Below are 27,999 nucleotides of genomic sequence, written 5' to 3'. Positions count from 1 at the left end.
TCTCGGGCGCTGATTGGTCGGAGCCTTGGGGGGCGGGGCGGTGGGTGTGAAGTGGGTGTCTCCTTCGCTTTTGCATGTCCCTCATTGCATCATCTTCTGTCCGTCGCGGTTCTGAAAGGCTGGGCTCGGCGCGATCCACGATCCACTCAGCCCGGGACAACAGCCTGCTCTCCTGTGTCTCTCCTGGCCCTCCCCGCACCTCCTCCAGCGCCCAGGCCAGGAGACCCCCGCGGGCCGGCTCCCAGAACCCGCTGTGCACAGCTAGCAGACTTCGCCAGTTCCGCCTGATCCGTTCATTGAGAGCCGTGTCTTTTCCCCGAGCCCAAGTCCCCAGCGTCCTCCAGCTCGGAGCCGCAGGCAGTGCCATGGAGAAGAGCAGCGAGACCAACGGCTACCTAGACAGCGCCCAGGCGGGGCCTGCAGCAGGGCCTGGCTCACCCGGGACCACTGCGGGACGCGCGAGGCGCTGCGCCTGCTTCCTGCGGCGCCACGCGCTGGTGCTGCTCACAGTATCTGGGGTGGTGGCGGGTGCTGGCCTGGGCGCGGCCCTGCGGGGGCTCAGGCTGAACCGCACTCAGATCACCTACCTGGCCTTTCCGGGTGAGATGCTGCTCCGCATGCTGCGCATGATCATCCTGCCGCTGGTGGTCTGCAGCCTGGTGTCGGGCGCCGCCTCCCTAGACGCCAGCTCTCTCGGGCGCCTAGGCGGCATAGCCATCGCCTACTTTGGCCTCACCACGCTAGGTGCCTCCGCTCTCGCTGTCGCTTTGGCGTTCATCATCAAGCCTGGATCTGGCGCGCAGACCCTTCAGTCCAGCGACTTGGGTCTGGAGGAGTCGGGACCTCCTCCGATCCCGAAAGAAACAGTGGACTCTTTCCTAGACCTGGCCAGGTAACGCCCCCTTCCCCCTTACCTCGCCAAGTGCACAGTGGGGGACGCCAGCTTTCTAACGCACTCCAGTTCATACACACACACCCTCCTATACTCATAAGAGTTAATTCCTAACTAGCTGCTGGTGGCCTTTAACGTTTTTAAAATATCAAAATAACGTCCGGAGTCTTTGCATGCTGACCACACCTTTACAAACGGCAGGCAGCGGGGGCGCACCGGACATTCTCAAGCAGGGCTGCATCTTTTAGCAAGAACCAGTCCTGCTGTTAGATGGGAGTGTTAGGGAAGAGACGGCCATCTCACCTGTACTTTACTCCTTATACTCTCTAGCTGCCCTCATTGGGTAAAACGTTCCAACCATGCCCCAATATTCTCACCCAGTTTTTCTCCCCAAGGTGCCCAAAAGCTTCTTGGAGCATTGGTTAAATTTGTCTGTTAGGTCATTCTTGCCTGTAATCTGTGGCCTCTGTTTCAACCCTTTGGCTGGGAGGAAGCTGGCAATTTTTTGAAGAGTTGTCCATAGACCCAAGGATAACAAGAGTGGGGTTAGTTGTGTGAGGGTCATTGCCCAGAAATATGCCTCTCTTGGGGGCTTGGGACAGGTTACTGTCCACCCCCATAGTCATGTCCACTGTAGGGTATTGTGAGTTTCAAGGGGCTCTATTTGTGGGAAGGTGTGAATTCTAGAGAGGAGGGAGAAAGAAATATCTTCATTTAACTTTGCCTGCTTTTTATGGCTCTTAGAAGTTGCATTTCATTCCTTGCAATGTAGTGTAGTTTTTGTGGGTTATCCAAAGCCCCAGCCCCTTTTGGTTTCTCCATTAGCCCAGAGTTCACAGATGGGAAAACTGCAGTCTAGAGTCATTTACTGATGTGGCCAGGTTCAGCTGAGTGGGGAGCTGAGCTGGCTCCCCCTCCAGATTCCCAATAATTCTGGATTCACAGCCTTGGACGTGTTTTGTCTTGAGTCACCAAGGCAAAGCTCCTCATTGCTGAGGTGGTGAAAAACAGCAAACTCTGGGCCAAGTGACTTGACTTCCTGATGTTTCCATTTTTTCTGGAAAATATGATGACTGTCTGCCACTTAAGAGAGAGTGTGTTCATTTAAAACTACTACAACAAAAAAAGTCCAAGGCATTTACATTGAAAAAAGAAAAAAGCCTCTTTGATGAGTGGGACCAAAAAGTTCTTACCAAAACTTCATATCAAGAAGACAGGTGGAGGTGGCCCATCAAAACTTTGACGAGATACAGCCTTTGCCCTAGTGTCTGGCAGCTTGATATTTGGAGTCTTTAGAGATCCTTAAGGTTTTGATACTAACTTTTAGATGGGTACTGAAAACAAAGTATATTGAGGTTAAGAGTGTCTTTGGCTTATTACCTTCAGTGTATCAGTCAAGGAGGCTAGTTTTTTAGGGGTTAAGGTGTCTTTTGTGGGGGGGGTTGCAGGGATCAGTGGCTCAGGGAGGGAATGTGGCTGCCCAGTTCTAACCTGCTCATGGTACCCCACAGGGAGGCTAGTAGCTTTTTTTTTTTTATCTCCAAGAGAGAGGCAGTGGCCAAAGAACAGGGGCAGGGAATGAGGTAAGGGGTTACTTTATTACCACCAGCCCCAGAAGGGACTTTTTATTTCCTGATCAGGATTTTCTGGTTTTACATCCAAGCCCCTTCAGCTCCTGCTTCTGAAGCAAATGACCCAGCATCATGGCTTAGTGGTCAGTATAGGTGCAGACTTTTGGTGACTGAGGCCACAGATACAGGGAAAGACCAAGAGAACCTTTGTTGTGGCTTGTTGGGAATAGGTGGCACTTCATAATGCTTCCAATAGCCAACCTTATTTAATCCAGCCGCTCATGGATAAAGATAGGGGAGGTGGTATGATCCTATTTTACCACGTAAGAAACTGAGACAGAGATTAAGTGATTTGTTCAAGGCCATATTGTGGTTTATCAAAAAAGGGATTAGAAGAACTATGGGTCTCGTGCCCCCATGTTCAGGCTCTACTTTTCCCACTCTTCCCTCCTCAGAGTCAACAAGCCATAGTGATGGTGCCATGCTGCTGGTCTAGTCCCGACTCAGAAATGATGCAATGTTGGCCAAAAGAGGAACCAGGAACCAGAATGGTTGTGTCGAGAATTCGCTTACTACTTGTAAGCAGAGGAGTTGAGCCCCTTCAGTGAAGGAAAGCAAGTGGGCAGGTTGGATTTGGCTTTGTCATTGAGCAGCTTGTGAGGGGAAACAGAGTCCTGAGGCATGTGGAAATGTTTCCCGGGTCTGGGGAGTCTCTGGGTAAAAATCTGAAGTTGCTTCCTCCAAAGAAACCTCACCAATGCTGATTTTATGTGACTCTGAGCATGTTCTTTGGCAGAGTCAGGGTATAGTTCACTCTGCCTGTAGGCAAGAGCAGGAAATGAGACTCTACCAGCAAACACTTCAGTTATCCCGCAGGTCTGCACCTGGTAACTGCCTAAAATTTAAAGACTTTGAGGGAGTGGGAAAAGCCTCAGGTGATCTAGTACAGTGGCTACCAAGGTTTTGCTCAAGTCCATGACCTTTCCTGATGGTAGAGTGCCCCCAAACTCCCACCAGCTCTCTCTGCTATGATTTCTATTTTATTTTTTCAAGGTGGAAAAACTGGCAGATGAGTAAATCACAGTATCCCCTCGAGCAACTCCAGAGCTCTGGGTTTGGAACCTGGAAGAGTACAGGAGTCTCAGAACTGGGTGTGACCCAACGTGACTTTTAAGTAGGTCTTCAGGAACTCAGTGCAGCTTTTTGGTCCCTAACAGTGCTTACTGATGATGGATCCTAGGACATGTCCATAACTTTCTGTGCCTTGGCTTCCTCATCTTTATAATAGGGATCATGAAAGTGCCTACCTCGCAGGATTGTGTTGAGAGATAAATGAGTTATGTCTGTAAAGCTCTAAGAATAGGGCTGACCTAGGAGATGCTTGCTCTTGTTATAAATGGAGCCATATTACAGAGCAATTGGGTTTTTCTGGTTTGCATGAGCTAATGGGATTGGCCCTCTTTTCATAGTCTGAAATAAATGAGAGTGAGTGGGAAGAAAAGGAGTGTTTGGGGAGCTCAAGATGACCTGAAGCTAATGTAGCCTTTAGGTATATTGGGACCACATGGAGCCTGGAGGAAAAGGAGTGTTCTGGGCTACTGGAGTCAACACTGTGGGAAATTTGGAAAATGGAGAAAATCAAAACGAAACTTAGAAGAGCCTTCCATTCTGAAATGGGGCAGAAATCTCACATGTCCTCCCTGACATCTCAGTTGCTTTTTCCCCCCACATTACATGTCTCCAAAATTGGCCTTGGGTTTTCTTCACCTGAAAATGGAAAGGATCAAGGCAGCTGACTTCTGACATTCCTCTGGGTGCTAATATTGGTGGTTTTCAAATGGAAAACCGGAGGATTATCTGCCAAGGAGGCAGGTAGTTACTGGACCCAGGGCACTGTCTGCACTGGCAGCCAGGAGAGTGGCCTTGGGCCACTGTCTCGCAGAAGTGTCGCAGGGGGCTGCTGCATGCCTGGTAAAGACACCTGAGATTTTGCCTGTTGCTTGGTTTTTTAGGCTTTATTGCTTTTCTTGTGTTCATTTTCTTAACAGTGGACAGTGCGGGGAGCCTCCCCCTTCACAGAGGGAGGCATGAGGGACTTGCTTTCCATTTGGAGAACTGGGTGAATATGATGCCTCTCAGGCTGCAAAGAACACATTTCTTCAATAGGTGTGAATAAACCTATCAGAGACTGAGATCTAACATTAGCCCCCAGATCATAGTCAAGGGCCTGAACAGGGAATCTTTTATTTTAAATGTTGACATGGCAGATTATTTGACCTATCCCTCTTTCTTCTGTAGGCAAGATGAAGGCTCTTAGCATATCTAACAAGGATCCAAATTAATGGAGGTTTCACAGCCTGACTAGTCACTAAAAATGGCAGGTTGTAATTAAAAAAAAATTTTTTTTAGCTTGACACGGCGCCTTCTACTGCCCAGGAGAATATCTGAATAGTTTAGAAAAGAACATAAACCCTACGAGGCAGTATGGATAGTGATTAAAAACAGACACCAGGTTTGAATCCAGCTCTACCACTTACTAGCTGTATGAACAAGTCATTTAGTGTCTCTGTACCTTAGTTTCCTTAACTTATAGTTTCCTGTAAAATGAGGCTAGTAATAGTGTAGCTAGTACCTAGACTTGTTATGAGGATGAAGTGAGTTAATATTCTTGCTAATACTCCAGTGTGTCCCAGCCTCTCAGGGACAGCTGAGGGCTATTTGATACAGAGTACATGCTGCTCTTAGCCTTATTTCCTCAAATGTCCCCCACCCCAGGGGCCCAGCCTTAGCCTTTCCGGCTGGAATCTAAAACTGGATGTGGGCCTTAAAAAGATGGTACATTACTCCCCCACCCCCACTGTCTCCATAGTGTAAGTCCATCACCCCAGCCCTTCCTCTGCTCCCAGCCTTGTAGGGGGTACCAAGATCTGAAGGAGCACATCTCGGTTAACTGACTCTGTAACAATAAGCACTAAGAATAATAAATATTTATCAGGTGTACCTACAGTGTTATATCCTGTTCTGAAGAGTCTTTGAAATTTTCATAAATTCAGTAAAGAGTTTTTGAACTTAAATAAAAGGAAGTACTTCTGGAACAAAAAACAGACCTAAGCAAAAGTAAATTGTTTTACATTCTTCTCATATGGAACAGGGAAATGCATATCACCCTTGACAATAGGATCAGAAGGACAAACAGCACCAGATATATAAAGAAGGAACAATTTTGAAGTTTTTCATGGTGTGAGCTGTTCAAGTCTGTACAGTACCACTCACAGAAGTTCTGCTTTCTCCAGTTCAACCTTGGTTTATAGCGGGTTTTCTGTTTGTTTTAAGTCCAAAGGTTCCTTTAGCACTGGGAAGGCTTGTCCATTCATTCTCTCCCAGTTTGGTCTGACCTGGGTCTCTGGATTTAGTAGTACGGTCTTGGCATTTTTGCAAATTTTTTTTACTTAGACCCAGTATGAGAAATACATTTTAAATGTTGGCGTCTATACACAGACATCCCGACCCCCACATAAGCAACCTGAAACACAAGTTCCACAAAACAACATTTTAAGTGTGATACATGCTGATATTTTGTATTCTGTCTAATTTATTACATCTTTTATAAAATGCTGGTTACAGCCAGTAAATTGATTTCATGGCCTCCTGATGTTTGAGAAACTTTGGTCTAATGTATATCTGGTGTTAATGTAATTCAGGGAAATTTCTCAGGGTCAAATAACAGAAAGAGAAAGTAGTTGAGAATTTAAAATAAGATGAAGAGCTCAGTGGATGGAAGCACCCTGCTAACGCCCAGGGAAACTGAGTGCCATGCAGAGGTAAGCATGAGAAGACCATTTGATCCTGCTGATTTCCAGATTCTAAATCTCACAACTCCAGGTCTGTACTGTCCAGTAGGATAGACGCTAGCCACAAGTGGCTATTTAAATTTAATGGTTTAGATGTAAATAAAATAAAAAAATTCAGACCCTCAGTAGCACTAGCCATATTTTGAGGGCTCAATAGCCACATGACTACCACATTGGACAGCATAAATATGGAACGCTCTGTTGAACATTGCTGGTCTAGGTGGAACATGAATGGGAGAGGTAGCAACTTGATGTCTCTGGGTGCAAAATGAAGGGGTTGAATTTGATCACCTCTAAGATCCCTTCCAGCTCAAATGTCCTTCATTTGAAAGCCCAAGAAGTTACTCTTTCAATATGAGGAGCTGGGAGAAGTGCCTGGAGACAGAGCTCTAGGGGGCAAAACTGCTCAGCAGCTGATCCCTGAATACAGGAGAGCTCAGGAACAAGAAAAAGCCCAAGTCCACAGCAGCATCTGTGTTGAAAAGCCAAAGGAAAGAAGAGTGAGAAGAATGCAGAGAGAAGAACAAAGTCAGAGGACCGACACAACCGACTGTAAAACTTACTACAAAGCTACAGTAATCAAGACAATGTGTTGGCAAGAGAATAGACAAATAGATCAACGGAACAGAATAGAGAGCCCAGAAATAGACCCACATAAATATAGTCAACTGATCTTTGACAAAAGAGTAATGGCACAAGAGTAATGTTTTCAACAAATGGAGCTGGAACAGCTGGACATCCACATGGAAAAAAATGAATCTAGACAGCCCTTGCACCATTCACAAAAGTGGACTCAAAATGGGTCACAGACCTAAATGTAAAATGCAAAACTAGAAAACGCCTGGAAGATGACATAAGATGACCTCTGGTATGGCAATGACCAAAAGCATGAGCCATGAAGGGTGGAGAAGAATGTTTCATTTTACTCCTGCAGCCTCACAGTCTTGTCCCTTGATGGGAGGGAGGGGGGATCCTGCTCCTGTCCTCTGGCAACCAGGGAAACTACAGGAAAGGAGTATGATTCTGTGGGTTCACCTCACTACCCGTAGGCGATTCCTTCCATGGGATTAATATTTGAAAGCTGAGCCATATAATCTAAAAAGAATTCCATCATCCCATTGAATATATGTATTTTGTTTTTTTGGTTATCTAATTGCCTTTGCAGTTAGCACTGTGTCTATTGTTCTAACTTTTTAAGCAGTTTTGAGATATGATTTACATACAAAAGATGCACCCATTTTAGGTGTACAGTTCAATGAGTTTTGACAAATAGATAAACCGTTTAGCCACCACCACAATCCAGACACTGAACATTTCCATTTCCCATAGCCCTTCTCAGCAATTCCCACTCTCCACCCCTGGCCCGAGGCTGTTTTGGATAGAAAGTTTTGCTTTCTCTCACTATGGATTAGTTTTGCTTTTTCTAGAGTTCCATAGCAATGGAATCACTCAGCATGTGCTTTTCTTTGGCTCCTTTTGCTCAGCACAATGTTGTTGAGATTACCCATGTTGTGTCTACTAGTGGTTGATTCCTTTGGTTGCCAGGTAGGATTCCATCGCATGGATTTATCAAAATCTGTCCATTCATCAATGGATGGACATTTCAGTTTTGAGCTATTAGGAATAATGCTGTTATACATACAGATCCTTCTTGCAGACATATACTTCCATTTCTCTTTGGTAAACATCTAGGAGTAGAATTGCCAGGTCATATGGTAAGTGTATGTTTACCTTTATAAGAAACTGCCAAAAAAAATCATATTCTCCTCAGGAACTTGATTTTTTTGGCAGGAGTTGCCATTTTGCCTCTAGTATTGAATGTACCCCTCTGTTCCCATTGGACTTTGTAGACTAGATATAGTGGACTGTCTGAAAACAGGTTGGTGTGTCAGTGGCTATTTGGTCTAGAAGTTCTGGCTTAGGGTCAGGGTCCGTTCTGGGTGACAGTATTGGGTTATTGCTTATGCTAAAGACACCAGGCAGGCCAGATAGAAGGGTTTAAACAAACAGTCTGTGCTCTTTGGAAGAGAGTGTGTTTCAAGGCTGTGGAAGAGGCTGCGTTTGCATCAAGTGAGGGAACGACTCATTTCTGAAGGATGCAAAGTATTTGCAGGGGAAATTGCCCCCCATGGGGAAGATAGAGGACTTCTAACCCAGCTCTTTCCTTAACTTCCCTGTCCTGTTAGGGAGAGAAGCCGGTAGCCAGCTCAGCCTGGGAACTACTGTGGTGGATTTGGAACATTGAAACCTTGGCTCAGGGCCTGTTTGGGCTTCTAACTAGTATAGCAAATGGAAATGGGATACGAAACCGACCCTACAAGACTGAGAAAGGTGCTTTGTAATGGAAATAATAGGCAAATGTAAGTTGCTATTCATCTATTACACTGAAGAATAGCCAATACAAATTCCTGGTCTGTTTCTACCTTTTTTTGATTTTAAAGTAAATATGCTTGTGATAGGCATCAAATTTCTGATCACCATTTTGCAGCAGTAATTCGACCGAAGATCGCATTTTGTTTGTTTACATACACGTGTGTACTTACAAGTATTCTCTAAGTATGTTAAAAGCGATTCAGGTTTTATAGACAAGCTGGTTTGGGAAATCCCACGTTGCAGTCTCTATGTGTCCTGTAGAAGCACCCTGAGTGTTCTAACGCAGTCATTTTTGCACCTTGTTGGTGGGTGTATTTATTATCTATTTTTGTATAACAAATAACCACCAATTTAGCAGCTTAAAATCACACACACATATTTATTATCCCACAGTATCTGTGGTGTCAGGAATCCTAGCATGACTTAGCTGGGTCTTCTGCTTTAGTCTCTCACAAGGCTGCAATCAAGATGTTGGCCACAACTGGGGTCTTGTCTGAAGGCTCGGCTGGGGAAGGTTTCACTTCTGAGGCTGCATGGTTGTTGGCAGAATTCAGTTCCTTGAAGCTCAGATGGGGAGCCTCAATTCCTAGTTGGCTATTGGCCAGAGGCCACCCTCAGTATCTTGCCATATGGGTTTTCCCAACATGGCAACTTATTTCATCAAATATGCAAGCCCACAAAGCAATAAAGAGTGCCTTCTAGGAGGATGGAAGCCACAAGTTTGTGTAACAAAATCTCAAAAGTGACATCCCATTACCTTTGCTGTATTCTTTTGGCTAGAAGCAAGTCATGCCCACTCCCAGCACACACACTCAAGTGTACACAAAGGTGTGACTACCAGAAGGCCTCTTAGATGCTGCTTGCTAGGCTGGGCTGCAGTCAAAACTGCCTACATCTGAAACCAAATGCACTGCAAATAGTTGCCAAGATATTCTAGTGCTATGAACAGCTCAACCGCAGAAGTAAGAATTCGTGGATAAGTTTGGCACAAATTGCAAAGGATGATCTTTTACTCTTCTAGACTTATTCTTATGGGAAGTGGGCAGAATAAGTGGACCATCAGTGGGATTTTCTTGTATGTCATGACCAGCATCTATACAGAAGCTGACCCAAGGAGGCCCTCAATAAACATAAAATATTCATGTTTGCATGAATAGATTTTGGCTTCAAAATCTAGTTTAACTGGATCAGTCCTATTGCCCTCCTTTGATAACAAATATTTGATAATATCCTTCATCCTGAAATGAGATCCATAAATAGAATTTACCTAGACACATAATTTCAAACATCAGTGTGATTTAACTGTAATATAAAAACCCACCAGATTGATGGTTGCCAGAGGCAGGGGGTAGGGAGTGGAGAAGTGTGTAGAAGGAGGTATTAAATACTTTTAAAAATAGAAACAAAAATTAAAGTATGCTGTAAAAAAATGTTTTCAAAAGAGAAAAAGAAAAAATGCCAAAGGAGAGTGATTTCTAATAAAAATAATGTGTTTCAGGATGTAAATGCTCTTAAGGCAAAGTGGCTAGGTGCTTGCTTCTGAATTTAGATTCACTTCTAATGAGACAGCTTTAAATGCAGACTGGTAGTCGATACAGGGGTGTGTAATTAAGGACCCAGTTCCTACAGTTCTCCATTGGTGATATGATTTTCCAGAAAAGTGAACAGTTCTTGGAATCATTCTGAACAAAACAAAAAATCATCCTGCATTTTACACAGGAATTTCAGTCCTAGAAAATTCAGCGTACGTTCCAATGGGACAAAAAATACCTTGTTTTGAAGTTAGTTTTAAGCTCAAGTAATTTATACATAAGGTTTTCATCTGTAAGTGTGTCATACAGGGCGTTGGAAAGCATGAGGGCCTTGAGACCATTTATTATACAGGACTTTGCCACACTTAGCAGAACAAATGGCTGGGACCTGGCACTTCCCCCTAAATACACTCCCCCAAGTCCAGGATGCCCCCTGCAATTATTGTAATGACGAAACAGTCCCTTGGATTTCACTAGCGGGCAGCACCACTCCCCAGGCTAAGCATCACTGCAACAGGGCGTAGCCTCTAGGGGAAGGGAAAGTGATGCAGTTATTCTGGTTTGGTTGGACACAGGTAAGCCTAAGTATCAAGGGGCACCACGAGGGAGACGAGGATAGAGATCCGTGCACCCAAAGCGTCTATTGTGGCCTGGTGTTCCATTCTCAGGAATGGGCATCTTAAGATGACATTTAGTGGGGAGGTGATTAGGTTTATTTATTTATTTTAATAGAGGTACTGGGGATGGAACCCAGGACCTTGTGCATGCTGAGCATGTGCTCTACCACTTGAGCTCTACCCGCTCCACAGGAATGGGCATCTTAAAGCGGACAGACACTTTGCTGAATTTTAAGAATACTGATGAAATGCTTTCTTTTCCAACAGAAACCTGTTTCCTTCAAATCTTGTGGTTGCAGCTTTCCGTACGGTAAGGCTTGATGCTTTGCTAAAAATGTGAAACTTTGATTGGGGGAAGGGGGGATGTATAGATTCCTGCTGTGGAGTTAGGTAAAGTAAAACAGGGGAGGGATAGTGTTGTTAACAAACTCAGTAACATTAGCCTAGATTTTTATAGATGGGCCTCCTAGAGTGAGAACAAATGAGCCAAACAACAAAAACGCCAAGATTTTTCCAAAATATCCCAATAGGTCCAGCATCTTTTCACATCACCTGAGAAATACTTTCAGATCACAGTTTGAGGGGCTCTTAAATATTTTAGCATTTAAAAAAATACATTTTAATCTTTTTTTTTCTGATTACAAACATAATGTATGCTCATTGTGGGAAAAAAAAGTACAAAAAGGTGGAAGAAAATAAAAATCACCCATAATCACCACCTAGAGCTAGCCATTGCCAGTTTGGTATGCATCCTTCAGATATCTTTTTTCTATGCATGTGTACACACACATATGATTTTAAAATAATTATGCTACACACATTGCTAGAATGTACACATACTACACATATTGTTTGGTAACCTGCTCTTACTGTGAACATTTTCTTACATCGGTAAACCTCCTGCAGAAGTTACGGGTTGTATTGCACTGTGTGAGCGCACCGTAATTTTACTCAATGAGTTCCTTGCTGATGGGCATTCAGGTTGTTTCTAGTTTTTCCCTGACTTTAGCAATGCTGTAAATAACGCCCTTGTGGGCATGCTTTACACAGAGAAGGACTATAAAGGTCTAGATTAGATGGATTAATATGATTGCCCTTTTTAAGCAAAGACTTTACTGTTTCTACTAATAGCCTCTCTCTCTTAAAAAAATCTCATATAAACGCAACTCTGGCTTGTATATATAATGTGAAATAGGAGAAAAATAAAAGGTTTGTGGGGCTTTCAGTGCCTGCCACAGATGTAGGGTGGGTTTTGTTTCCCCTGCCACCCTTGATCACGGGACAACTGAACACCTCTGCCTGTCTGAAAGCTTGATAAGTTAAAGCTGAGAGAGACCAGAGCTCCCTAAAGGCGGGTTCAAAGCAGGCCTCCAGGTCTGAACCCGCTAATGGGCTCCTCTTGGCAGTCCAGAAGCCAGGTGTCCTTAAAAGGGTCAGGAAGATGTTTTATAACAGAGTCCACCCGACAATAGTGCACACTGCCCCAGGGAGACACCTGTGCACATCGGGCAGAAGTGTGTAAAGTCAACCTCAGGACCAAAGTCGGGCGGACATTTCACCTCCCATAAGAGGGTTTCCCAGAAGACTCAGCCAGAACACACTGTCCTGCCTCCCATCCTTTGCTTTGGAGAGTGGGGGCTCAAAACAGATTAGAAACAGATGCTGAAAAGCAGTCCCACTCAAATAAGTTCTGGAACAAGTTGGAGCTTAATAAATAAATGAATGAAAATAAAATGACACATCCGAAAAGTGAGATTTGGCATTGTGGAATGAATATCCAGTTTCTCCAAGTAATACGGACTCTCAGCTGTGTGAGATACCAGACTATCAGCTTGAAATTGTGTGGACCTTCTCCTCCAGACCAGTGTCCAAGGGACATAGGAAATCATCCCTGTTTCCCTGGGTCCTAAATAACCAGAGGCCTCCTGGAGTGCACACTGCCTTGATCTTAAGTTACTTGTACATCCTCAGAGGCACTTGTTGGGCCAACCAAGTGGGGAATGCCCAGAGCACTCGGGGTGAAGAACAACGGAGCAGCAAGAGGCCCAGCAGTCCTCTTGGTTCCTCCAGGGGGTCTTAGGCTGTGCACTGACAGGGGTTTTTCTTTCTCTTGTTCACAGTATGCAACTGACTATAGAGAGGTGACCCACAACACGAGCACTGGAAACATAACCCTTGAAAAGGTAAAGCTCTTCGTGAGATCACTTGTGGCAAATACTTACCAAGCAAGTAATGTTTCTTGATTGAAGGGGCATACACAATGCATGCAGGGCTGAAAACTCTGGGGTCTGACTGAGCCGTCTGAATCACACAGGCTAGATTTGCTCCTTTTTTTACCAACATGGCCAAAGACCGGTGTGTGTAGCACTGGAATCTTCAGCTGATCAGTTTCATTGACTTGGAACTAATGCTCCCTTTCTTAAAAAAAAAAATTACAACATCCCTTCTGCTATTCTGAAATAGAATTAATAGGTGATTTAACCTGCCTCTGCACATTGAACTTGTCTCAGGGGCTTAACTCACTATAGCTGTCATTAAGTTCTATTTATTTTTTGAGTACGTGTTGTTTATCAGACAGCGGACTGAGTCCCAGCCTTCATTGCTAGAGCTGGAAGGGACAAGGGACCTCAAGGATTATTCAGTCTAGCCTCAGAGCTACCATGAAGGGGAGGAGGTACTTTGCCCTTCCCCTACCCCCTAATACACCTCCCCAGGGCTGAGTGGCTCTGGGTTTTACAGGCCTTTCTTGGATTAAAGGAAAAGTTCTACTTTAAAAAAAAAAGTTGAAAGCTACTAACTTAGTCCATTTCACTTCATCTTGCAGTTGAAGCACCTGAGCTCAAAGAAATTATCTAATATCAGAGTTGGGACTAGGACTCAGACTAGAACAATGATAAAAATGCTCTTTTGGTTTTTACTGTGCTGACCTCTTTCCTGTTCAGAACTTCATAATGTGTTGTGATGGAATAAAATGTTTGTCTAATATATGCTTGCAGTTATGAGGTTCAGCACTGCTGGAAAAATTAAAAATATATTATTTCTATCTATTTTAAGTCAGTGGTTTAGGAAAGGATATCCTGAAAATACCCATGTTGATTCTGAACATGTTTTGAAATTTGTCAGCGAGGAGACCATGGTAGGAGCCCAGCGACAAAGAATTTGTTGACATTAGGAGGCAAAGTTACAATCATTGATTCGCAATCTGAAGGACCTTTTCACCAATCAGCTCTTCTTTTAAACAACCCTTTGCAGTGATTGTCTAACCTCTAGTTGAATGTACCAAGTGACAGGGAGCTCACTACCTTCTGCCCATTCTGAACAGCTTTCAGAGTTAACAACTAGGTGAAATTTTTGTTTGTTGATTTTCTGTGTCCTCAGACTCCATCTCCCTTTTAGTTTCCTTCTTGATTTGTGAGATCGCTGAGGGTTAAACAAAATTTGAGCCTTTTTTCATTCCAGGCACAGTGCTTCAGCCTGGTGGAGACACCAAGCAAATGCATCTTTCTTTTTTTTTTCCTCATTAAACTGTTGTTGATTTACAATGTTGTGTTAATTTAGTTTCAGGTGTACAACTTCAGATTCTTTTCCATTATAGGCTATTACAAGCAAATGTATCTTTAATTCTCACTCATCTGTTGTACACTGAGATCCTCTGTCCCCTCTGATCCTACAGATTCCCATTGGCACTGAGATTGAAGGGATGAACATTTTGGGATTGGTCCTTTTTGCCCTGGTGTTAGGAGTGGCCCTGAAGAAACTCGGCTCCGAAGGAGAAGAGCTCATTCGTTTTTTCAATGCCTTTAATGAGGCGACAATGGTGCTGGTGTCATGGATTATGTGGTGAGTGTCACTCTGCCAGCTACCTACTCTCTCTCTCATTTCTCCTGCCATCCTAAAAAGAACCCAGCTCAGCTGTTCTAGGTCACTCATGTGGGGCCACCTGGCCCAGTGCTCTGTATGTGGTTGGTGCACCATAGGCCAGTCTTGGTACCTGGGGTGAAGGACCTCAGAGAAACAGGTGTGTGCCACCATTACCAGTCCTCTCCTTGACACCCACAGTGACCTGTAGGATTCTATCGTTGGTGATTTATTTATGAATCTCACCATCTTTCTGTATCACATGGGATGCACATGTCATCTAGGGGGCAATGAATTCCATAAGTTTGCTACCTGCTGCATAAAATAAGGCTGATTTATCTTAAAACAAAAGACTTCAGGCTTCAGAAGGGCCCCTTACTAGAGGGTTTTACACCAGGAAGGACAAATCCATTTCCACCACATATATAAACTTGGAATGGTCTTTCCATCACATAAATGTCTCTTTATGTAATATCAGTGAAAGGTAATTGTTTAATAAAAACCATTAGATTGATTTCTGGCTAACAAGGAAAAATTTGACAAGATCTCTCAAAGTAACTTCTCAGAAATCATACCGAGTCCAGTGTCAAGGCCTCATAAAGTTTATCCTGCTGTTTTATTCAAGCCAGGATTTTAGCTTCTGTCCATTTGTTGTTGAGAAACTACACGCACAAAGCATTTTCCTTATTGTCAACTCTTAAATATCCCAGAACTCCTTTCTCTTAGATGGCATTGGTGGGGGAGGTAGAGGTGGAGAGACAGCAGGACTGATTTTAGGAGAGTAGCCTGGAATTTGGTAGGAAAGTTTGGAATTGGGTGGGAAGCCAAGTCTGGAGCCCCCACTGGTGGTGTTTGTCTTACTCAATCAGATTTTCTTGCTCAACCCGAAATTCCAGATTCTGACTCTAGATTGTAAACATGACACTTCATATGACTGCTGTTGTTCTGGGGAGAAAAATATTTCCAAAAAGGAAAAAGTGTTTTCATCACGTCAAGTTCTTTTCCTGGCTTATTTTTTTTTTTTTAAGTCTAAAACCCTCCCAAAGGTTGGATTAAGGGAAACTCTGAGCAAGAAAGTAATGTTTCTGTGTTAACACATTTGTTTTGTTTTCAATCTGGAAACCAAATTCCTTCAGTGAGATGCATTAGTTATAGAAGCAGATATTTGGTAGGGCAGACCCAGCTGACTGGCTAAATGCAGTGGGAGATCTATTGCCCAGTAAGAGCATCCCACATGGAATTGGGGTTTCAGATGCCTTAACAGGTTAAAGGATCTCCATCAGGTGTGGGAGGGATCTTTGGTAGTGGCTCTTCCTACTTTCTTTCCTTCGCTAGTTCTCTACTCGAATATCGAAGCACCTGCCTAGCCTGCACTGTTCACAGAAATAACTTCTCAATGGACTGAATACAGGGTCAGCAAACCTTGCAGGCCATGTGATATCTGCCGTGACGGCCAATGCTGCCCTCGTAGGACAAAAGCAACAACCACAGACAGTTTATAAATGAATGAGCGTGGCTGTGTTCCAGTAACACTCATGGTGCCAAGCCAGGCATTAACCTATCCAGGCAGGAAGGAAGAAAGAGGAAAGGGAGTCCTTTAAAAGTATTAGAAGAAAGTACTGGGGTAGAGGAAGTCTTCCTACACAAAATGCAGAAAGTAAAACCCATAAAAAGCTGCTAAACTTGACAACAAAATACAAAATGTTTGCATGCAAAAGATACCTTGGACAAAGTTAAAAGACAAGACACTTATTGAAAAAAATTGATATATACTTAACACATAGTCTGTATGTGTACACAAACACACACACACACGCTCTCTCTCTCTCTCTCAAAGCATTAGTATAAAAAGGACTAGTACCAGTTCACAAAATATTTATCTGTCTGCAGTGAAATTTATAGGGAAATTGAGAATAAGTGTTTAGAAACTTCTACAGCAATTTCATATTACTTCAACATCCAAGCACATGATCTTTTTTTAGTGTTTTATTTTCTTGTGTGTTTTAGAAGAGTACTGGTCCATGATCAACTGGATAGAAATAAACCAGTCTTGCGGGGAGGGTATAGCTCCGTGGTAGGGTTTGTGCTTAGCATGCACGATGTCCTGGGTTCAATCCCCAGTACTTACATTAAAAAAAAAAAGAAAGAAAGAAACAAGCCTTTCACCGAAGATAGTTTGAGAAGCACTAATATAAAGAGTTCTGACTACTGAAAAGGAAAAAAAGACTGAATAAACTATTAGCAAAAGGACAAGTTGTGAGCAGATATTCATAGAAGAGGAAACGTAAATGACCAGTAAACATTTTAAGGGATGCCCAATTTATTAGAAACCAGGGAAATGAAAAGTTTGGTTTTATCAGGCATTGATAAGGGTGGGGAAAGGGTTTCTCAATAGCAGTGCTATTGTTTTTTCCTTCAGAATTTCAGGAATTTTAATTTTCATTTTCCTGCTTTTTTTTGCATTTTCCAACTTTTTATAGTAAAAATCTGCTGCATTTTTAAAATTGGGATATAGTTGATTTACAGTATTATATTAATTTCAAGTGTCCAGCATAGTGATGCAAAAATTTTATAGATTTTACCCCATTAATGGTTATTATGAAATACTGGCTACATTCCCTGTGCTGTACAGTATATCCTTGTATTAGCAGCACTATTGACCTTTGGGGCTGGACCATCTCTGTTGTGGGGGGCTGTCTTGTGCACTGCAGGATGTTTTGCAGTATCCTTGGCCTCCAGCCCCTAGATGCCAGTAACACCATCCCTCCCATCAAAGTTGTAACAAACAAAAATATCTCCAGATATGGCTTAATGTCCCCTGGGGGCAAAGTCATCCTTGGATGAGAACCAGTGGTACAGGGAAAGGATTATTCTCCTCAGCAGCTGGAGGGAACCAAACTGAGCCAAAGCTGAATTGGAGTAGCCACTTTGGAGAACAGTTTGTCAGGATCTACAAAAATTTAAAACATGCACACCCCATGACTCTGTGGTCCCACTGTGGTCTAGGTGGGTCGAGGTGCCGGTGGGTCTAGGTGGTGTCTCTACCTGGAGAACACAAGCACAAGGGCACAAAGAGGCCCGTTTGCAGTGTACTTTGCAATGATGAAAACCTGGGAATAATTTAAATGCCCATCAGCATGGCAATGGCAACATAATCTGTAGTACAGTTCTGAGGATGATATTTAAAAAGAATGAGGTAAAAGTGGAATCAACCCAAATGTCCATTGACAGAGATCTCCAAGATGTAATGGGGGGTTAAAAATAAATGGGCAGATTTAAACACATACCTGTGTACCTAAATGCATAAGAAGTGGGAGTGGTTATCAGAGGAGGGGTCTGGCTTGAGGATGGTGCTTAAAGATTTTGGCCTAATCTGTAATGTTTTAATTTTTTGAAAGGAGAAGGTATTCCTGTATTACTATGAGACTTATAAAAAATACTATTGCTTAGAGTATCTCTGGGAAGAAAACTCAAGAAACCAGTAACATTGGCTGCCTCCTTGGAAGGAAACTGGGTGCTTGAGGGACAGAGATGGGAGGGAGACTTTACACAATTCACACTATTGTACCCTTTGAATTTTGAACTATGTGATGTTATTATCTATATAATTAACATTGACAAAGTCAACAGTTATAAAATTCTTCCTCAATTTCTACTGAATTCAAAACAACAGACTCTTGTTCTTTGTAGCTCCTGTAGTCCATTTCTTCCCTTCCTTCTTCCCATCCTGCCATTAAAAAAATCTTCACGCTCCAAGAGTGTTCCCAGAGGGTCATTGTTAATGACTTTTTCCCACGGAATCATGTTTTTCAAAACACAAAGAATTTAAAACTTCACAAAAGTCTCAGCTTTGGCTCAATTCGGTATCACAGCAATTCTGCAAAATAGGTGTTAGCCTTTTGTGTTTCTGAGTTCTCGGAACAAGCCTGAGCAAAGCTGAAAGTCAAGCTTAGCCCCAGAGGCTTGGATCGTGAAGAGTTCTTTGCCTTTCCACTTGGGAGCCCATGTGGTTGGTAGTATCAGCTGTTAAGGATGGACTGTATCCAACAGGAAAGAAGTCTGAGTCCTGGTCCTGACTCCATCACCCACAATGAACAATCACGTTCATTTTACTCAGTTTCATGGCCTGTAAAATCGGTACGGTATACGCCCCTCCTTTTCTAAGCCTCAGGATCACCCTAGGGAGAGATGAAGACCGCCTGGTTGAGAGTCCCTGCATTCTGTATCAGGAAGGGCCTGCAGTCCCAGCACCACCACCCTTACTGACAGGTGCCCTGTGCTCATGCCCTAGGTACGTACCTGTGGGCATCATGTTCCTGGTTGGAAGTAAGATTGTGGAAATGAAGGACATCATCGTGCTGGTGACCAGTCTGGGGAAATATATCTTCACATCTATATTGGGCCATTTCATTCACGGAGGAATTGTCCTGCCACTTATTTATTTTGTTTTCACAAGAAAAAACCCATTCAGGTTCCTCCTGGGCCTCGTCACACCATTTGCAACAGCATTTGCTACCTGTTCCAGGTGAGTGGGTTTTGGGTGCCCTTGGCTGCTCTGACCTGTGTTGATATGGGGCCTGGTGAGCCTCAGGTGGTGTACAGCCAGCATCTCAAGATATTTTAATTCCTTGAAAACTTTAAATTGGACTTACCTGATTTTTTTGTACTACCAGCCCCACAGCTCTTATGGAAGTAGATTTCTGGAATTGCCAGAATGAGGTATTGTCTCGTTCTCTTCTGCTTCTTGCTCTTTAGAGGTCAGTCGGAGCATTATTTAGCCCAACTGTGGGTCCTCACCCTAATTAGTAAGCCCTTTGTGTAAAAGAAGGCAACCACTTAACTCAAAACAGCATTGCAGGGAAGCTTCTAGAATGTCATCTGCCCAATTCTCCCTCTGGACAGGTGAATTAGGAAATAAGACCAAGGCATGATGGTGAGGGGTACATGCTCAGCTCTCTAGGAGTCCACAGGATTGTGGGATTATCTCATTTAGCACGAAGGATGCACCTTGTCATTACTGGAAATCCTTCCCCCTCAAAACTAGGCTTTCCAAATACATTAAAGTCAACTTGCAAAGGATGGTAGCACATCGTTGCATTCACATATGGAGTTTTTGCCTCCCGAGTTTTTGCATGTTTCCTTCCATCCCGAATGGCTGTGCGTATGACAGGGTGGTGGTGGGAAAAGAATGAGGGAGGTGAGTTTCTCCAGCTTCGACGGAAACCAGCCTCCTTCTCAGCGGTGTCAGCCGCCCTGTGCAGAGCCCGCTGGAGAGGGCATGCCTTGTCCTACCAGTGATCCAGGAACACAGTTACTCTTTCCAAACTCTCAGAGCCATTTCTGCTTCTTAAAAAAAAAGATCATTTTTACTTTTTTAGGGGAAAAAACATTCAAGAGAGGAGATGCACCTATAGAGTAAATAGTTCTTTGTTCTCTTGAGAACATTTTGCACCACGAGGCAAGGCATGGTTCTTGAGAAATCTGTAACTGGTGTGTCCAGGTAAAACTATAACAGGTAAATCTAGAGAGTCCCATTTTGAATCCTTTGGGAGCTGTCAAACCCCCACGTGTGACAGAAACTCTGAGAAAATTCTGATTTCTCTCTTGTTTCAAGGGGAGAGTGCCGGAAACTCGGATGGGGCTAATTGCTCTGTTCCTGGGTCAGAGCTGAGTGACACATTGGCCTGGCTGGGAGGGACTGTTCTCATGGTTGGTTGTTCTTGCGTGTCCAGCTCAGCAACCCTTCCCTCCATGATGAAGTGCATTGAAGAAAATAATGGTGTAGACAAGAGGATCAGCAGGTTCATTCTCCCTATCGGGGCCACTGTGAACATGGACGGCGCAGCCATCTTCCAGTGCGTGGCCGCAGTGTTCATCGCCCAGCTCAACAACATCGAGCTGAAGGCAGGACAGATTTTCACCATTCTGTAAGTTCTTTACTCTTTCTGTCATCTGTAGGCCTGGTTCATAACTTGAGGGCCTCACCGTGACTCAGGCATCTCATTTATGAAATGAGGACAGCGTGAACTCATTCCTAGAAGAGAATGGGTCCTCGCTCGAGGGCGCAGCTGACAGAATCTAGGGTTGTGTGGTTTTCAGTTTTTAAGCTGTGGCTGCCATGCTCTGCCTGACTCTGTGTCCCCCTCCATGTTCTGGGCTAACAGCTGTCCTTGCTGTACTATCCCCTAGAGTCACGGCTACGGCGTCCAGTGTCGGAGCAGCGGGCGTGCCAGCTGGAGGGGTCCTCACCATCGCCATTATCCTGGAGGCCATTGGGCTGCCCACTCAGGACCTCTCTCTGATCCTGGCTGTGGACTGGATTGTGTAAGTAGCAGGTCCTAAGGGCACAGAATAAAAGTCTGTATTGAGTTCCCTAGGAGCGTGGCACTGGCCCAGGGCATGCAGAGAAACTTAAAACATGTCATTACCGAGAACTTGCTTAAAACATCCGAGAAAGCTGGGGGTCCGAGGGTCTATGGAGATTGTTGGCTGCATAGGAGTCATAGCCATTGGAGCAGTGAGCCCTTGGGAGTAATTGTCCTTGGCCTGGAACATCCTAGGGGTGATTTCTGCAAGAGGAGAGGTGAACCCAGCTAATGCGAGAGCCCTGACTTGGGCTCCACGGTGGGGAATGAGGAAGGAGGTGTAATCCAGACGGCCGTCACCAGGGCTGCTGTGAAGATGCAGAACAGTTTCTGAGTGTTGCTGCCTTGAGTCATCTAATACTCTTCTCAGACACAAATAATATTTGTTTTATAAGGAAGGTCAGCTGAAATAACTGATGCAGAGTGACAAAGCAAGTGAATAAGAAACAAGCCCTGGTGCCCAGGTATCTGGGTTCAAATCCCAGCTTTACCATTTACTAGTTGTGTGATATGAACTGTCCATGCTTCGGTCTGCCCAGCTGTCGTATGTGAATAATGCAGACCCCACACCAGAGTAGTGGTGGAGATTAAATGAGCTAGCACATACACAGCATGGAGGAGAGTTCTGGGCACATGGAAGCGCCTTCTGCAAACATTGGGGAAGAAGGACACTCCTGGCCAGGCTCGCCAGAGAGGGGCATGGGATACCCTAAACGCGGGAGCCTGGCACTGGGCTCGGGGCTCTGCCCACAGTGGTTAGGAATGGTGGTTTCCAACCTTTTTTTTTTAAGCCCTGGAAACTTGAAGGGGCTTCTCGGAATCCCTAGGGCTCCTCGGGGGCGAAATGTGCAGTGGAAACCTGCATTGTCCAGACAGCAGTTCTGAGGGAACTCAGGCCCTGCAGTGATGGGTTGGATAGGACAAGAGCAGAGGGTCGGCAGCCCTACCTCCTTCCTCACCCAGCCGCCGCCTCTTCGTAGGGAAGGTGCTTAGCTGGGACTAGGGAGGTAGGACGCCACTGGGCTGCCCAGGAGAGACCTGCAGTCACATGAACCCTCCACCACCCGTGACCTCTGATCCACAGCCCTCAGCTTCCCCAGTGCCTCAGGCGAGTTCACATTTTCCCCTCGCTCCTGAATGGGCACTGTACTTCCTTATTCTGAGCCCCAGGGATGGGGGATGGTCATTGGACTAATCTATGGGAAGACAAGCTTCTGGAAAGGACAGTGCTGTTTTCTGTGAGATGGTGTTTGCCAACAGCCTTAGAGAGCATATGAAGGTTACAGTTCAGTAGAGACGCAGGGTCAAAATGAGTAAAGAAGGGAGGTTCCCTGCAGCAGAACCATGAGTGGGAGGGGAGCTGGACACAGAACCAAAGCTATGCTGTCATCCCAGTTCCCTGTAGCTTTTATTCGATGGGGTCTCTTACACGTGAAAGCATGCATAGGAAGATTTCTGGAAGAAAATCCAAATGTCAATACTGATTCAGGGTTGTGGAGTATGGGGGGTGGTGACTGGTTTTCTTCTTTGTACTTCTCTTTTTCCCTGGTTTTCTACAGTGAGGGTCTGTTACTTTCATCAGGACAAAAATACCTGAAGAAAAGCGGTTTGGCATCAAGTGAGGCCTCATGCCCTTGTAACCCGCTCTCCCTCAGGTCACAGCCTCTCGGTGGCTCAGCCCGCGGTGACACCCGCGCCCCCTGGTGGCTTCTAGCGGCATCGGCTGTAATGCCCTCCCGTTCTCTCTTCCTCAGGGACCGCACCACCACGGTGGTGAACGTGGAGGGCGATGCCCTGGGTGCGGGCATTCTCCACCACCTGAACCAGAAGGCGATGAAGAGAGGGGAGCAGGAGCTGAGCGAGGTGAAAGTGGAGGCCGTCCCCAACTGCAAGTCGGAGGAGGAGACGTCGCCCCTGGTGACACACCAGAACCCCGCAGGCCCTGCGGCCAGCGCCCCCGAGTCCAAGGAGTCGGTTCTGTGATGGGGCTGGGCTTCCAGCTCACCGCCAGGCGTGCCCGCCCCCTCAGTCCCGCCGCTGGGCCCCAGTCACTGCCCTCGCCGACTTTTAGCCTCCCGAGCAATGCTTTGGCCCAGTCACCAGTTTGAGGATTACTTCTCGGTGCAGACATTGGGCTTCCTAGCAGGAACTGGTTCCCGAGGACCAGGACTCTCTGACATTTGGTTTGACCGTGTCCAGGTGCAACTGTGTGCACCCAGGCTCTGTTCAGAAACACACCCTCAAGCTGTCAGGCTGCGGGAATAACAGGCTCACAGGTACCTGGGGGTTAAAGCTTGGAAAATGCACATGTTATTCACTGCACCTAAGAAAGCTCAGCATCAGGTGTTTTCCGGGCAGACCTGGCGGGTGGCAGTCGTCTGTCGCTTTGCCTCGTGAGCTGTAGTAATTGGAAAAATTCCCAGATTCTTAGCCTTGGCTGAAATTCACTGAGCTGGGACTCAAGGTGTTTAGAGTCCATGCTACAACTAGGTGTGGCTGGCTTCTGGGTCACTGGGCTGGAGGCGCTGCACGTCATCAAGTTAGAAATACTCCATGGTGTTAGCACTGCTGGGGTTTCTGGTCAGTGGCATTAAGTAAACAACTACTTTCTGAGGTCAAAGAAAGGAGGGGAGTACCACCTGCAGGGGGAGGGAGGCACACAACAGGACACACACGCACACATGCTGATGCCCCCATTCTCACCCCAGCCCTGGGCAGGTTTTCTGCTTCCACGACCTGGGCCTCTGACAATGCTGTGGCTTTATCCCTGCCTGCTGTGATTTGGTAACAGGCCAGAGAGGGGCCTCCTCCGGGGAGGTGATGCGGTCATCACATTCAGGACCCTTGTTGGTTTAGCAAGATATTTAATCCAACTAGACCCTCCCTGAAAGGCTGCATTGCAGCAAAAACAAAACAGAAAATTTGTTAAAACCACAAATTAGGGGGTGGGGTACCCGCATTCCCAGGTCCCCCAATCCCCTGGCTTTGGCTGATTTCTAGGGTCTTGGCTTCCTTTACCTCTAGTACATCAGAGTTTAAAATTATAAGCCTAACAGTCCGTACAATACCTGCTGACTCGGTCTGAACCTAGGAGAGGGGGCTTTATAGAGAAGACCAGTGTTGCCAGTGGTGGCGGTGGGGGACCTACAAGGCACAAGACTGCTGTCTCATTGTGGCTGATGGCATGTGTCCATGGGGTGACCTGCAGCAAGTCCTGGGACCTCACTTTACCCCATTTGTAAAATGGGGCTGATGTCACCTGCCTCTTACCTACCTCAGAGGGGTTTGGTGAGGCGAACTGAGTGAATCCATGAAAACGACCGTTTGGCATTTCACTTACGGGGTATCAAGCGTTAACGCCCCCAGTTCTCCTTACTGTTGCTTAGGCGATACCTACGCTCTCCAGGAGCCTCCTCCTCCTGGGGAGGACACTTTTATGAGCAGGCTTGCGTGCTGTGAGCAACTTTTAGGTTGTGCAGGAGCAACTTTTATCAGGTCAATTGTTCTCTTGGTATTTTCTCATTAGCATCAGATGCAGCCTCTTCCTAAGGTCCTTCAGTTTTTCATGAATTCACTACCCCGCCTCCCACCACACTTTGGGTACCTGACCTCCCTGTGACTCCCAGAGCCAGACACTGGTTCTGCCGTCCCACACCAGCCATTAAAGCTCCCAAACTTTCAGCCTCGCTCATTCCCTTGTTTCTCCCACTGCTGTCACCCAGGCCCTGCAGAAGCAGAGCACATTATTGTGATGCGGGTCCCATCACAAGTACAACGGGTGGGAGGGACAGAAATAGTGAAATTCTCCCATTTTAAAATTGGGGTGGGGGATGTGCCTGAGTGAAAGGGATGGAGAAAAGCCAAGGGGTCCAGAGCAGACTCGGCCCACGGGCAGGCCCCGCTCCCTCCAGCCCTCTTTAACGCAGCTAAGGCACTCCTGTCTCCTGTGAAGCAGGAGTGACCAGGAACTGAGCTGAGAGGTGCCTGGAAACCTTGACCCTCCGGCTTGTTGCTGACACCTTCTGTTTTCCAAGGGGAAACAATTGCACTGTTGGATTCCAAACTGCAGATGAACATTTCAGGCTTCAGTAGATCTCTTCCCTTCTTCCACATGTGTATTGCACACATACATGTGTGTAGCATCTGTGTGTGTGCGGGTGGGTGTACATGTGTGTAGCATTTATGTGTGTGCGTGTGTATGTTGTGGCTTCAATCTAAGTAAGTTTGAATTGGGACAGAGGTGAACCAATTGCAGGCTCTCTGGCTGATTTTCCTGTTTCTAAAGGTGAATTTCACAAGACGTGGAAACTAGATCAGACCCAGGAACTGTACATCCTCTATCCTGGACCTGGAAAGGCAGTGAGGGGAGTGCAGTGGCCTGGAGAAGGGTGCTTCCTTGTAAAATCCCGATGATGACCCCTCCCCTTCTCCTGGGTTTCTCTCTGTTTTTCGATCCACAAAAGGGATCAGACTAGGAACAACCGGCTGGGGAAAACCATGCTGTCTCATTGTCTGAAGATGTCTCCCCGCTCTTCTAGTCTAACATGTCGTAAATACTGTTCATCTCTGACTGTTTTGTATGTGTGACACTTGCCTTAAAACGTAGCAGGCCTCAAAAAAGAATACAGCCTTTCTAGTAGGATCTGCATGTTCCTTTATTCCCTTCTTGTGTTTGGAAGTGGCATTTACTGGTGGAGCTCTTCTCGGGGGTGGCCTGCGGGTGATGGAATTGATTTTTTTTCCAGCTGCTTCTAGCCAACATGACCCCTGGGGCAGGGTGGGCTGCTGGGGTGGGCAGTGACTGGTGTGGCTTGTGGCAGTGAGAGCTGAGACTCCCAGGCGCCTCCCACTCAACACTGGCAGGGCTCTTGCAAAAAGTGAGTGGTTTGGCCACATACCTCCATAAAGTTGTCTTGTTAGGACAACAGGCCTTCATGGACCTCTACTGTAAGCCCAGAGCCAAGTGGGAGAATGCCCCAGCAGTAAAATGGCTGAGGACGTCCCTGCATGACACATGGCCCACGCCCCTACCATCCTCAGCACCACACTTGCCGTTTCTTTTCTGGCATCTCGTTCTCAGTGACCCCACATTCCAGCACAATTAGGGAACTTAGAGGCCTCTTAGGATGGGATTATCCCGCAGGTTCACGCTGGAAGTCTTAGTTTCCGGACCCTGGGGCCTCTGAAGGGAGAGATCCCTGTTTTCACCAGGACATTTCCAGCCCTTCAGATAATAAGGAAACTAGTTTTACTTTCTGGGCAAGGTCCAAAGGGATGGGAAGAGAGTCTGCACAGACCCAGGGTCTGATGGGACCTGTTACTAATGACAATTTAAATCCCCACCTTGGAGTGCGGCTGCCTTGATTCTTTGTTGTGGAGAGTGTTTGGAGGCTGACGTTAGTATTCAGTGACTCAGCTTTTCAATGTAGTCAAATCAAGAGGGGCAATTCCATAAGCCACCTCTTACCAGGGGAGCAGGAAGAGTGCTGATCTATCTGCTGGGTCCCCTTAGCCCGCCCAGAGGCACACTGGTGATGATGTCCGTGAACGGCATAGATGGTGGAGTGAGGAGGAGCATGCACGGTCTGGGTCCAGTCCCAGCTCTGCCGCTTGCATGCTGTGTGACCCTGGGCCCAATACCCTCTCTGTGCCTCAGGCTGCCCATCTTTAAAATGGGGATAATAAAACGACTGGTGGCATAGGCGTGTGAATATGTGAAATGCTCAGAAGAGCGCCTGGCACAGGGAAGGTTCTTGGTCAGTGCTGGCTCTCAGATCAGACACAGGGTGGCAGGAAAGCTTCCCAACCAGCCTGTGGCCCTTTGCAATGGGCCCGATGAGTGATGTGCTCACGTTTAATCCTTTTCCCCTTGGAGAGACAGAGAGGAAGGCCTATTTCAGCTTGTAGGCCCCTCTGCGGATCTGCCGTGCCTATGTGGGATGGGAGCATGCCCGTTTTGAACATTTGTCCTAAAAATATTTGGATAACTGCTTAAAAGGAACCAGGCCTTGCAAACAATTGTGAGGCTGCCCTCAAATGTTCCTGATTCACAACAGAAGCCCTCTACTCACCTCTCCGCTCTTCAGCTACGTCCTCCCAAGTTGTACTCCGGATGCAGGTAGCTCCTCTGCCTTCTAGACAGGAATTTGCTCTCCTGGCCCAAGCTCCACCCCTTTTCCTCATGTTGGTGGCAGGGTGGGCAGAGGCAGGCTTCTGCTCTGCCTCCCAGTGTCAGGGCCTTCAACCTGCAGGCCCCCCTACTTGGGGGTCTCAGTGGGTGAGTGAGCACATAGCAAGAGGGACACCTTAAGTCATTTGAAAGAAAACTTCCCCTTCTCCAAGGAAGACAGCCAGGAGTTCCCGCTAGTTTTTCATTTTTTCAAAGGGTTGGAAATGAGTATCCTAAAATTTCTCAAATCAGAGTCTCAAACCCGAGTTATTTCTTAGGAGCAATACACACAAGAATGTTGGACCAGATTTTCTAGCAGATTTAGGATTATTTGGAGTAAGACACGAGACTGAGATGATAGTCTTGGGATTCTTAGGGTGCTTTGTACAGATGAATTTTATTGAAATATAATCCACACACCATAAAATTCACCCCTTTAAATAAGTGTACAATTCAGTCGTTTTTAGTATATTGACAACATTGTATAACCATCACCACAATCTAATTCCAGAAGATTTTTCATCAGCCCAAAAAAGAAACCCGGGACCTCTGACAATTGCTAATCTACTTTCTGTCTTTATGGATTTGCCTATTCTGGATATTTTGTGTATGTAGATAGAGATGTTTTCTTTTACAGATGCATCCCAGATAAAAAGAGAATTGATGTTCAAAATGTAATCACTGCCCACCTTCCCTCTACTCCCTTTCTCCCCCAACGCACCCACAAAAGATCCTGTAAGATCTTCTTAATCATTAAATACTGATTCAATC

The 27,999-nt window shown here is 45.7% G+C and overlaps 1 protein-coding gene across 1 annotated transcript; it reads left to right on the top strand.

Moving 5' to 3' along the window:
- Positions 1–67: 67 nt before the first annotated feature.
- SLC1A4 (solute carrier family 1 member 4) lies at positions 68–27,999 on the top strand. The gene is made up of 8 exons (XM_010979922.3): positions 68–892; positions 11,104–11,146; positions 12,957–13,019; positions 14,510–14,676; positions 18,986–19,219; positions 20,427–20,621; positions 20,884–21,018; positions 22,814–27,999. The coding sequence occupies exons 1-8, from the start codon at positions 75–77 to the stop codon at positions 23,040–23,042; spliced, it is 1,884 nt and encodes a 627-aa protein (XP_010978224.3). The 5' UTR covers positions 68–74; the 3' UTR covers positions 23,043–27,999.

Source organism: Camelus dromedarius, chromosome 15 (assembly GCF_036321535.1).
Source record: "Camelus dromedarius isolate mCamDro1 chromosome 15, mCamDro1.pat, whole genome shotgun sequence".
NCBI classification, from domain to species: domain Eukaryota; kingdom Metazoa; phylum Chordata; class Mammalia; order Artiodactyla; family Camelidae; genus Camelus; species Camelus dromedarius.
This window is presented reverse-complemented; position numbering and strand designations above follow the sequence as displayed.